At 36.4% G+C, this 12,889-nt stretch overlaps 1 protein-coding gene across 12 annotated transcripts in view; it reads left to right on the top strand.

The window, feature by feature from the left end:
- The first annotated feature begins 6,750 nt into the window (after nucleotides 1-6,750).
- Nucleotides 6,751-12,889, top strand: part of LOC148866885 (NOL1/NOP2/sun family protein) — a 98,016-nt gene continuing 91,877 nt past the window's right edge. For 7 of the 12 annotated variants that reach the window (XR_016110071.1, XR_016110073.1, XR_016110070.1 and 4 more), the window contains exons 1-4: nucleotides 6,941-7,079; nucleotides 7,193-7,311; nucleotides 7,435-7,819; nucleotides 8,194-8,341. Coding sequence is in view for 7 of the 12 variants with exons in the window: in XM_088978861.1 (XP_088834987.1) it covers nucleotides 7,017-7,079; nucleotides 7,193-7,311; nucleotides 7,435-7,819; nucleotides 8,194-8,341 (715 nt within the window). In the remaining 5 variants the exon portion in view is untranslated. The other 5 variants (XM_088978862.1, XM_088978860.1, XR_016110074.1 and 2 more) reach the window with 4 other exon arrangements.

Below are 12,889 nucleotides of genomic sequence, written 5' to 3'. Positions count from 1 at the left end.
TTCTTCTTCAATATTTTTTTTTTAATATATTGTACAATGTTTATTCATTTTTTATATTTTTTAAAAATAAAAATAAATAGTAATTATTAATTATATTTCCACTTATAAGTTGTGCAAATGCATGTTTTATGTTTGGATATGATAGTTGGGTTTTTCCATCCCTTAAAATTTAAGAATTATAATTTATAAATTATAGTTAAGCACGAGTTTTCTAATGAAATTATAATTAACTACAATGTATTTCTCCATAAAACTATTAAAATATATTAATTTAATGTATGTATACCTCATTAAGGACTTATATTTGTGTTATTGATGTAATTTTATGATTCATTGAAGTATTTATAATTTTTTCATACATATTTATAATATTTCTTGAAATTGCCTTTCATACATATTTATAATATTTTTTCATACATTTAACGTTTCTATACTTTGAACCTTGCCCTCAAATGAGGATGTATATCCTAAGGGCACCGTTGTATTGTCCCATGCATGCTTTGGAGCACCCCGAGTGAAGATGGATGTCATGAGAATATTAGGTACTAACACATGCAACTTTCTTAGCCTCTCTCATGATTCCACCACGTGGCACAATCTAAGTACATGTGTCAGTCATGCCTCAATTACTCTTTGTAGTGACCGGATCTGCTCCTCACATTTGGCGCCTCACATGCACATCCTACCATGCATGAGAAACATTTTCTGTATTTATTAATTACTATTCACAGGAGATACTCCCAATGTAGGGTAGATGTGCATGTGAGACGTCCATTTGTGAGTAAAAAATCCTGTCTCCTCTTTGTAGGGGCGAGGGACTCCCTACAAGAGACTCACTACATGACTACGTTCGGGTAGGCTTACGACAAGTCCTAGTAGTAAAAGATCCTGTCTCCTCTTTGTTGTCTTGCATGAGGCTATGGTCCTTAGAGATACAATATTTAGCACTTGTTTCAACAATACACCTATCTACTCTCTTATAGGTGGCTTGTTGCAAAGTTAGATTGTAGAGATACGTGCCAAAATCGTTCCTAAAACATTAAAAATCTTTATAATTTTATAGAGAAGGGGAAGGGAGAAAGAGAGAGATGATATGATGAAGACATAAGTGTCAAATGGTGTTTAGAGAGATGCAGTGTGAGTCAATAAAAAAAAAATCCAAGCCCTAAGGTTATGTTTAGTTTGAAGAAAAAAGTAGGGAAATGCAGGAAAACCTTTCCTTACCTTTTCCTTTAAACCAAACATAGCCTAGATGAATGGCGACCCTCTTACCAAAAATGGGAATTTACCGATTCAGCCAGGACAGAATTGTTTATGCCAAGATGCATGACACTTTGACACTCGCCACCTCAACCTATATATTTAAAAACTTCGAAAAATACCCTTCACATGTGTATCCCCATCGGACCCCACTTTTACAATGACCTTCCCCTTCGCTGTCTTCCCCACCAAACTGATTATGATACTTGCAAATCGCCATCCATAGTAGTCGTTGGCGTGCACGAGACCCATTCTTTCCCCTTTCTTCCTTCGTCGTCATCTTAAATCATTCATTGTCCATATTCCGGGCTATTCTCCATTTTCATAGCCGTCATTTGAAGTTCAATCCCCCACCTGCTTCCACTCTCATTCTTCTAGCAAACTCAACTAGGGGTGATCATTCCTGGCCCGACCTGGCCTAACCCGTAAATTTTCGGGCATGGGTCAGGGTTTTGTATGCAAACATCAAGCTCAGAAAATTTTGGGACATGCTTGGGCCCAACACTTCAAGCCTGGCCCTGACCGGACCCGCAATATAATATAATATATATTTTTAATATATATTATAATATAATATTTTATATTTTATTTTATACTAAATGTTTGTTATTTTATATAAGATATAAAAATGTTAACATATAAACAAATATTAATTAGTTAACACATGTAAGAATTCACATATGCTAGTTGGGCCAAATAGCATATATTTGGCACTAATGATAAGTGGTTTAACCTAGGCCCAGGAACAGGCCCGACCAGAACCCTGAGCTTAGTTTGCAAACCCAAGCCCGACTCTACATGGGTCTGGGCCAGACTTATGGGCATTTTCGGGACTATAACATCTAATAATAAAATTTAATTATTTAAATTTTAAATTTTAAATTAAATTAAATGAAATGAAATATATGAAAAAATGGCACAAGCCCATGGTAAATTGGGTTTGGCTAAGCTTTGGGCCTATGCACAAAAAAGGCATAGATCTCATTTAATTCTTAGAATTTCTTTGGCTTGGCTTACTTATCATTTTATAGATGAAGGAAAGGCCTCCACTCCCATTCTTGAGGGATGTGGGACTTTGAACGACACTAAATAATGAATGCTATTATAGAGTGTTTTTCGATTGAGAATGAAGGCTTTGCCTACGAGTAGGGGTGAGCAATTTTCGATTAAAACCGAAAAATCGAGTAAAAAAATTTGGTTTTGATTTTCGGAATTAAAAATTCAGTTAATTAAAAAAACTGAATTAGCCAAAATTCATTATATAATATGTAATATATGATATATAACATAAAATATATAATATATAATATGATATATATTTATATATTAATATATTATATATAGTATATGTTAATGAAATTCAGTTTTAACTGAAATTACCAAAAATCAAAAATTTCAGTTTTGATTATTTCGGTTTTCTTGTAATTCGGGTTTAGTTTGGGTTTTATTTTTTATTTCAGTTTTTTAAATTTTGGTTTATTCGGTTTGTTTTTAACCAAATAGTTCAACTACTTTGAAGCATTCATATATGCTATTCAAAGAGGTAGGGCAGATAATGCTTCAAATGGCTTACCCATAACTAGGCATATGGTTTTAAAAATTGACCCGGAAATGGAACCGTTTTGGCCACCAAATTTTGGATCAGCAGTTCAATCATCTGGGTCAAAACGGTTTGAATGGTTTGAGCATCTTACCCATTAGATTGGAATATTAGGCATACTATATAAGAGAAAATAAAGTTTGAAACTTGAAAGAAAACTGTTGGCTGAACTAAAAAAGTTTAGAAGAAGAAGAAGAAGAAGAGGAGGAGGAGGAGGAGGACTTGCAAGCTTGTAGCGGTGATGGCGACGGCGATGGCAATAGCGAACTACAGTGGCAACAATGGCAGCGTTCTTAGTCTCAGATCTCACTCTCTCTCTCTCTCTCTCACCTTCTCGCGTGAGAAAGACATATCTGAGATTTCTTAGATCTGAGATCTGAGCAATAAACCGTTCTCCGGGTCGAACGGTTTACCAGTCAAACCGTCCGAATCAGCAGTTCGTTGACTAATTCAACGGTTTTGACAAAATGCCGGATTTAGGGTAAAATAGAACCAATCTCCTAAACGGTTTTCGATCCAGATGGTCCGATCGTTTGGATCAATGACGGTTCAAAATTATTGACTAGTCATGTTCATGGATTAGGCAAGGCTAAACTTTGCCTCTATATTAATTAAACATGTTTAAGCCCAAGCTGAGCTTGAAACTCAATCAAGAAGTTGGGCAAGGAGATTTTTTTAATTTTCATTAAATAATAAAATTTATTTATTTATATTAAGCAACCTCAAAACTGAATAATGCTAAAAGATCTCACCATGACTTGAAAAACAAAAAGAGAAAAGGAACGAAGGAATATATTAGTATATAAAACATATTTTTAATTATATAAAATACTATTAGGTTGGTCTCAAGCTCGAGCCACGATTTTTTTAGAAGGCCCGAACCCAACTTGTAAAAAGTCGGGCTTAGTGTTTTGGGCCGAGCATGCAGTAGCCATTGCAGAAAAGCTCTTCCAAACAGGCACTATGTGCTAATGACTTTTTGAGGTGAGCCCCATGCGAAAAAACATATGGATCATGTTCAGTGAAAAAGTCAGAAAGCCCATATAATCAGACTTGGCAATTGGGTTGGGTGGGTCGGGTTCGGGTTGGTTTAATGTACTTCGGGTTGATTTGGGTTGGGTTGAACTTCGGGTTGGGTTGTCAATGCTAGACCCTAATCCTAAATGTTTGGGTTAGGGTTTGACCCATGGGTCAATTTGGGCCATTCTAAAAAATAATTGAAATTTAAAAAAATAAAGAAAATTTACATAAAAAATGTCAAAATTAAAACAATTAACCTTAAAATTCCAAATATAAAATAAAAAACCTGAATATTAAACAATTTAAAGAGTAAACAATAAAAAATAAAGACTAAATAAAAAAAAATTAAAGAGTGGAAACTTCTAGCAATGCATAAATAATCCCAATTAGACTTGACAATCGGGTCAGGAGGTTGATCCATGACCCAGCCCAGTTTTTTGGGTTGGGTCATTTTCACATTTGGGTATCTAAATATGAGACCCTAACCCTGTTTTTTCGGGTTGGGTTGGGTCAAGTTTGCAGGTTGAATCAACTTTTTGTCAGGTCTACATATAGTCAAATGTGGCTTTGTACAATCGCACTCTGTTTGGGAGGGCTGAAGCGCACTCGCTTTTAGCTTACTTTTTTTTTAAATAGAAACAAAAGGTGCTACACAAGATAGGGGTAGCACGCCCCACAAATTCACCAAAAAAATAACAAATAAAAGCTAAATCTCTACGAAGGATACAAAGATTGAGAGAAAACAACACCATTAGATAAAGAATAATCTTTATTCACTAACCAATTCATCGCTTGGTTTGCCTCCTAGTACACTTGTCTATAACAAACTTTACCTTCTAGCTTCTCCTTCACCTGCGAGCTGTATAAGATAATGTTCCTTCGATTCCAAGAGGAGGACTCGGACATTTGAGACAATTTATGATGAGATTCGAATCCCCTTCAATAATGATTGAACAATCGTAGAAATTTTTGCCCAAATTGTGAGCATCTTACGCCGCCCAAGCCTTCGCAGCATTAATAGAAGAATTGTGTAAGATATATCCTTTATAGTCCAAAACCTTGCTCAAATAGTTTCTTGTAATGGCAACAACAGTACAAGACCATTCCTATTGCAAGAAGTTAATTTTAATTTCACCTAGATTTGGCATGAAATATTTTTCATTTTCATCATATCTTTGCTTTTATTGGGCTTCTCATTATGAACCTAATACTCATCGAAAGACTTAAAAACCCTATCCAGAATAATTCCAGGGGGGGTGGTCGTCTTTATTGAAAGTTTTTTATTCCTATTCTTCCATATATGCAAAATGATAAACACATATTTTTCCTTCAGCTGATTCCTCTAAACCAAAACTTTTTTATGGATTTCAATCCACTACTTTGCTATATCCAAATTAACCCCATTTAAGTTGGCAATGTTAAGAATTGAAATTTCCCAAATTTGTTTTGCGGATATAAAATCAAAGAAAATACGCTTGACGTCTTCAATGGATACACACACCTACTACAATCACCATTGATATCAAGACCCTCCTTAAGAGGACCTTCAATGGAAGTTTATCATTTAAGAGGAGATACATAACACTTTAAACTTTAGAGGGCTTTTTAGATTCCATACTACCAAGTAGGGGTGGATTCGAGCTGAGCCAAGCCGAATAGTATGAGGCTCAAGCTTGAGCTAAAACCTTGAGCTCGAGTTCGATTTGAGAAAAAATATTTTATAAAAATTAAATTTTATTTAATATTTAAAAAATAAGAATTATACTATTATTTTATATATATATATATATATATATATATATTTGAGTCTGGTTTGCGAGCCTGACGAGCCGAGCTTGAGTAGCTCGTGAAGAACTCGGCTCATGGCCACCCCTGCTACCAAGTTCCAATTCAGAGAATTCACTTGAAGGCAGTCAGCCCCACATTTTAACTTATAGGTCAATGTCAAGGTGAAGCTCCCTTGCTCCAAAAATTTATCTTCCTTATTGCCATAAGGAAAAATATTGATTTGATTTTATACCAAATATCAATAAGGACCAAACTCCAAAATTTACTATCCTTCTAAACTACTCTTTCTTTATTAATGAATTCACTTACTAGCTCAAAGGAAAATCTACCAACCCAATTATTTGCTTAGAATTTGACACACTTCCCGTTAGGGGTGTTCAAATTCGGTTGATAAATCGAAAATTGGACCGAACCAAACCAAATAAGTTAATTTGGCTATTGATTCGGTTTAGTTTTTATTTTTTTTTTAAAATTGGTTTTCGGTTAAAGTTCGGTTTGACTAAATTTTTCAACCAAACTAAATCGAAAACCGAATTAATGTTGTTATTTAGTTAAGTATATTATATACTAATGTTTTATTTAATATTTTATGCTAATTAATTATTATATTTTCCAATAAACAATTAATAATAGTTAATTAAAACCTAGACTCATTATTAATTGTTTATTAGTCATTAATTGTTCATTAATCATTAATTACGTTTGAAGATGGCCAATTCCTCAATTCTCCATTGGGCCTATTTTAGCTTTTAATTAATAATAACTAATTAATTAAAACTATTGGGCTTTGGGGTCATTCTAACTTTTAATTAATAATAATTAATTAATTAATTAATTAATTAAAACCATTGGATTTTGGGGCCATTTTAACTTTTCATTAATAATATTTATTAAATGCTTGTCATTTATGTAGAACGAGGTTCCAACAACCGAATCAAATTCGGTTAGGGTTAATATAATTCGGTTCGATTCAATTAGAAGAAATGATAAAACCGAATAATCGGTTTGAACCAAACCGAACCGAACCGACCGATTGTACACCCCTACTTCCCGTTAAGGCCTTTTCTCAGAACTCAGAAGCTCTCTCGCACCTACCCAATACGGACATGTTTCGTGGATAATGCGGAAAGCCCAAATCGGCTTTCGGTCAAGCGTCCGCTTCAGGCCCGGATCCTCAAAGCAGCTGAACTCCCAAACGGAAACACAACTCAGTTCAATCAAAGATTCAGCCCTCCCATACGGCGTACCGCTACAGACCCGCAATAGTACGGCACAAAAATTATATTCTACGTTGCTACTTGCTGCTAAGTGCTAGCCCGCTGCTTACTAACGTGTCTCCTTCATTTGAATGAACAGAGGCTGGGATTTGGTGAGAAGCATCCGAAGGAGTTTCAGCACCGCTCTGAATAAGGTTCTCCATCTTTCCGCTCCCCAACTAATTAACCACCTAGCATTTCTCGATTTTTAGTATTGTTTTTTTTTTTTTTTTAAAGTATCTGATCTCTCAACGAATCTTCTGAGCAGATGGAACAATGTGAGCGTTATAGCTACAATCCCACTCTGCGTTGGAACCCCCATGTCGAGGAGTACTTCATCAAGGTCTACGGAGCGGAGCATTTCTCTCGAATCTCCAAAGCCCTAACGTAAGCAAATCTCTCAATACCAACATCTTTATAGCTTAGATACTTACTTCTGTTTCTCACTTCAGCATATTCAAAGTTTGAGATATGTTAGTTCTAGTTTGACTCCTTGTCTGTCGTGGGTAGGCGTCCATCTTGCTACTCTTGCATTCGCGTGAACACTCTGAAGACAACCAGTGATGCTGCAATTGAAAAGCTAGTGGCGATTCTAGCGGAATCAGGGTTTGGAAATACTACTGATTGTACTAGTACTAATGGAAGCAGTGACACTGCAGAAGTTGATGTGAGAGAAGAGAATGGAACCTTCTCGAAGGAATCTGATGTTTACCATCTCTCAGAAAGAAAGCACCGTGAACCCATTTATAAGTGCCAAATACCTGGATTGGAATGTATTGTGTTCGTTAGAGGTTCTGGACCACACACAATTGAATATGGTGATGCATCTGGCAAGCCTCTAAAGGAGGTTATTGTGAGCCGGAAATGTGCAGAGGCTGTTCTTCGAGGTGCCCAGGTATGCATCTGATGCTGGCATCTGCATTATAATTATACTCGTTGTTTCATCTTCTTTCTCGAATTGCTTGGTGTTTATGTGCTCTGTTCATGACATGTTGCTTTCAACGTATCATAGTTTTTGCTCCAAAGATTGTTTAACAGTCGTATCCTTAGATATTTTAGCCTTCATTGTTTCAGACTTTTGGGGCAAGTTTATAGACATCAAACATTCTTGCTTTTCTCCTTTTTGTGCTCTTGATTCTCTTTTAGTCTTTTTACTTTAAGTCTTCTCATTTTGTCATATTTAGTTCCAATGTTAATATTTGTCAACTGACAGAAATTTCTGAATATTTTTTTTTGTCTTTCCAACTCTCCATGGTGTCTTGTCTGTAGGTATTTGTTCCTGGTGTATTGGCGTGCAGTGCTCATGTTGAGAAGGGGGACACTGTTGCAGTTTCAGTTGCTGTGGAGCAATCTAGTCTTGAGAGTGGATGGGGAGTTGGATTTACACGTGGGACCGTTCTACAGGGACTGCAGACTGGTAAGAAGTATAGCTTAATCAAACAACAAACTATTTGTTAAACTCTGAATAAGGTAATCTGAAACAATGACACCAATTTGAGGTAATGTTATGAATGCTAAAAATTAACAAGTCTGACATGAGAGAGCACTCATTTGTAAGTGTCTAGGTATGTATCATAGATCTGAGATATTCTAGTTTCCTAGTTCATTTCATACATCAATCCATTCCTTGATTGGATTGGAGATCCTTTTGGTTAAACTTATTAAAGGTATGAGTTTTTGCGGGTTGCCTTTTAATTTTGTATTAATATTTAACCCTCTGTTTTTATTCTCTATAGAAGTCATTAATTGGTGACTTGGTGTAGAGTTATTCACTTTTGAAAGGAATTGAGTCATGAATGGAATCTAAAATTGCCTGCTTGCAGGATTCACAGTGTGGTGGCCTAGGGATTGAAAAAGGGCCAGATTGTTTAGTACTTTACTTGCTGAAAATAAATTCAGTTGAACAGGGTTTCAGAAGGGTGAAAATGGACTGTGTTAATGATAGAAAATAACTAGCAATGCGTATAGGATTAAAATGTAGAACATATAGCTAAAATTTGAGATTTTGAATATTTAATAAAAATCAGGTTCAAAATGAAGAGATGTAAGGGATCTTTCTAACTTGCACAGGAACAAGCATAATATGTATTTTGATTAGTGTTTGATGTTGACATACCATCCAAAATGACCATACTAGGCATCATTGATGACCAGCAAGGCATGGGGGATTCAAAGAAAGTATTTATGCATAAATTCATATTATGTGACAACACTGGTCTTTATTTGTAGTCTGATGTTTAAAGGAGCTGGATGATTGGTATACGACAAAATGATTTATACTCTTTTTTATCCTTTTTTAAAAGCACATTGTTTGGACAACTCATTTTCTTAAACCTCTTCAATTAAAGCCATTTTGGAGGGCCTTTTTTCTGGGAATCTGCACTTAAACTTATCAATACTTTGAGATGCTCCATCTGATACAGAAAAACCTTGTTTCTCTCCTCTCATATTTGCATCATTTTCTTAAAAAGTGAAGGGAATATTAACCATTTTTTCCTAGCTTTCCAGTTTATGTAACCACTTTATCCATCCCTTTGGTGCCATAGTATTTATAAATTATAATCTATTTTCAGCTTGGCTCTTTCCTTGTATTATGAGAAGACAGATTACTGTGGAATTGTATGTAAGTGGCAATTGTCTAGAGTTTGTGGAGTAACGGAATGCTAGATTATTTGAAAACAAAGAACAAGGCATAAATCATATGATTGATCAGGTTAAGGAAAAGGTAGCTCACTGAGTATTGGATAGTAATGATTTGTGATAAATTTGAAGGGATCTCCATGAATGACCTGTTAGTAGGATAACAACCAATTCTGGGATTTTCAGTCAGAAGACTGGTGAATAGGTGGCAGTGGAATGTGGAAAAAGAAATAGGATACTTGTTTGTGCTGGATCTAAAGCACACGGACACAAGGCCCAATGATCTAAAAAAATTTTTGGCACTATAACTTTTCTCTTTTTCATTTTTGGTCACCTCTTTCTCTCTCTCTCTCCCTCTCTGATCAGCAACAATAATCAATTGGGATAAGAATGGAAGATAAAGTATCAAAGACCTGTTAGGATGGAAGGCTCTCAGGTTTTTGTGGAGGTGACAAGGTGGAGGAAAGCCCTGAAAGTGGAGGCTAAAGACTTCGTCTTCGAGAAAATAATAATCAAAAGGTGTTACAGCTTGAAGTAAGGGAGTAGAAGAAGGCTATGGTTCTGGTGGAAGGTTTGTAGATAATCGAATGGCTGAAGGATTTCTTGAATGAAGCAGCAACAAAAGGAAAACAGATATGTTGGAAGGAAAATCACACAAAGTCAGATAGAAGTATGTGGTGGAGTGTAAACAGAATGCAAAGGGTTTGTTCATATCCCTTTCAGAGTTCTTTGACAAAGGAAGGAAACAAATGGTTTGTTTCCTTGTGGGGAAAACAGTCAAGGATGGTGATGAGTGACTGAGATTTTGACTGTATTTATAGGTTGAAGGAATTCAGAGATGAAAGAGATGGTGGAAGCTGAAGAAGTAGACAAGGGGTTATATGTTGGAAACTCTTCAGCGATGGAGGGAGAGACTCCTAACCAGGGTTTTCTAGCCATGGCAAACAGCAACAGTAATTCGTTACTGAGTGCAAATTTCAGTAAAGATCACTGGAACAATATGTTAGTGGTTGAAGCTAAGAATCCAATTATGGATTGGAGGAAGATTGCTGACATTTTGATTAGTAAGATGGGATTAAGGAAGTCATTCATTTTAACCCCTTTTGATAGTATGAAGGCAGTGTTTGATCCTCTTGAAAACTTGATGGATGTTGAGGCTCTAAGCATTCTAGAGGACATGGAAATCCGAAATCCTTACTTTGTACAGATGGTGTCTGATAAAGTCCAGATCTGTAAACTTGTAGCCTTCAGATTAATCAAGGAAGAAAAAGAAAAAGAAGGAAGAAGAGAAAAGAAAGAGGAAGAATGAGGGGAGAAAACCTGGTTCGAACTGAAGAGAAAAAAACTGTTCTCCTCGTTCAGCCAGGGTGTATTAGCCTTTCTAATTTACATACAAATGACCATTCTACCCTTATTTAGTCGACACTAATAGTGTCCTTCATCCAATTTGAAATCTTATGCCATTGAAGATAGAGTGATAGTCAGGGTGATTGGGTAGCCGTTCCATCTTTGGAAACATGATGTAGCAGTCTCCATTGCCTTATTATGTGGAGCTCATCTTATTGGGGAGTTTTGGGGAGATTTGCGATCTGCTGCTTTGCTTTTGAATGGAGTTAAACCAGAGGAGATACCTAGGAAGATTACTCTTTAGGCTGAAGGACTGTCTTTAAAGGTTTGGCTAGATTACTCCATTGAAGCTTCTTTGTGGTTAGAGGCTTGAAAGGAAGAAGATGAATTGGTGGAAGCACAGGCCCTACATGGCAGTCTAGGATTGGAGAATCAGAGGAAGATGGAAAGTTTCACTAAAATATTGGTCATGTGTTAAGATGCTCCTAAGTCTACAATATAGGGAGATCCCTCCTTACTTGAGGTGGATGCATAATTTGCAACTGCATATGAACTACCTGTATGAGCAAAGAACGTAGTGTGACTAGTTCTTGGATTTCTTGCACTCTGCTACCCGCTTGAAGAACTATAATCAACCGAATCCTTCTTAGTCATAAGCTGTCTATACTTCTCTTGTTCAGTTATGACTGTTACCATTGCAATGGGCTCCAAGTTGGCTTTGGTAAGAGCAGTGACTTAAAAGGCGCGCCTAGGCGCACAGGCAAGGTGCATTTTAGGGTAGGCGCCTCGCCCAGGTCCTAGGCGCACCAGGCATGCGCCTTTTGAAAATTTGTTGCTTTTTCCTTTTTTTTGAGTCTGGTGGTTGGGCTGGGGGCTCCGCCCCCGGACCCCCGTGCCATGCCCCTCGAGGCCAGCCCAAACAGGTCCATGTTAGAGTCTTTAATTCTTAGAGCTTTGAGAATCCCCTATTTGGTAATGTTGTCCATTCATTCATCTTAATAAAATATCTTCTTAAAAGCAATTAAAACTATAAAATTAGTATTTTTTGTGTGAAAACTAAGAATTTAAGACTCTAACATGGACTTGTTTGGGCTTGCCTCGAGGGGCATGGCACAAAGGCGGCTCGTAGAATTAGGAATGTAACATGTCACATTAGCTACTTGATGCAATTGAGAAAAAAAAAGAGATTGTGGGTTTTTTATGCTTGAAAATGTTTTATATGTTTGGCTTCGTTTTTAAATTCTCATTTGAATATGCTTTACATATTATATTTATGTATTTTAATTTTAGACAATAGGTTTTTTAAAACATTTATTTTAAAACTTAAGTTTATGTTTTTGTTAATATTATGTTTTATAATTTTTTTTTGCAATTTTTTGATTGTTTTGCATTTTTTGTTTTTTTTTTGAATTTTTAGCTTTTTTTTTTAAATTGTGCGCCTTGCCTCAAAAAGGCACGCGCCTCACCTCAAAAAGGCACGCACCTCACCTCAAAAAGGCGCGCGCCTCACCTTGCGCCTTAGGCGCAAAATGGCCCTTGCGCCTTTTTTGCACTTTGCGCTTTTAAAACACTGGGTAAGAGGTCCCAAAGAGTCTCCAGTAATTGTGACATTTGCATTTCCCTTCTTGTTCTTGACCCGAGATGGTATAAGATGTGGGTGGAGGTTCCAACAGGTGTCTTTGGTAGGCTTAGGTTTCTTGCAATAGTTACACACCAAGTACTTATCCTCACTCTTGTTCTCATTACTCCCCTTGTCTCCATTTGGCTTAGGTTTGACTGTACTAACCATAGTCAAATGGTTGACCCCAGGCTGTCTCAACATGACATTCATCATTTTCTCCTCTCTAGACACAAAGGCATAGGCTTGAGAAAGAGTTACACTTTCTCTAGAAAGGATGCGTTGCCTGACAATATCAAATTTGGGTTTCAGTCCAACCAAGAACTTAAAGACCCTATTCTTCTCCACCAACTTTTGATA

The sequence above is a fragment of the Nelumbo lutea genome, chromosome 3, assembly GCF_056320005.1.
Source record: "Nelumbo lutea isolate HS-2025 chromosome 3, American lotus-T2T, whole genome shotgun sequence".
Classification (NCBI taxonomy): Eukaryota; Viridiplantae; Streptophyta; class Magnoliopsida; order Proteales; family Nelumbonaceae; genus Nelumbo; species Nelumbo lutea.
Note: the sequence above shows the minus strand (reverse complement) of the source record. Positions and strands in the feature narration are given on the sequence as shown.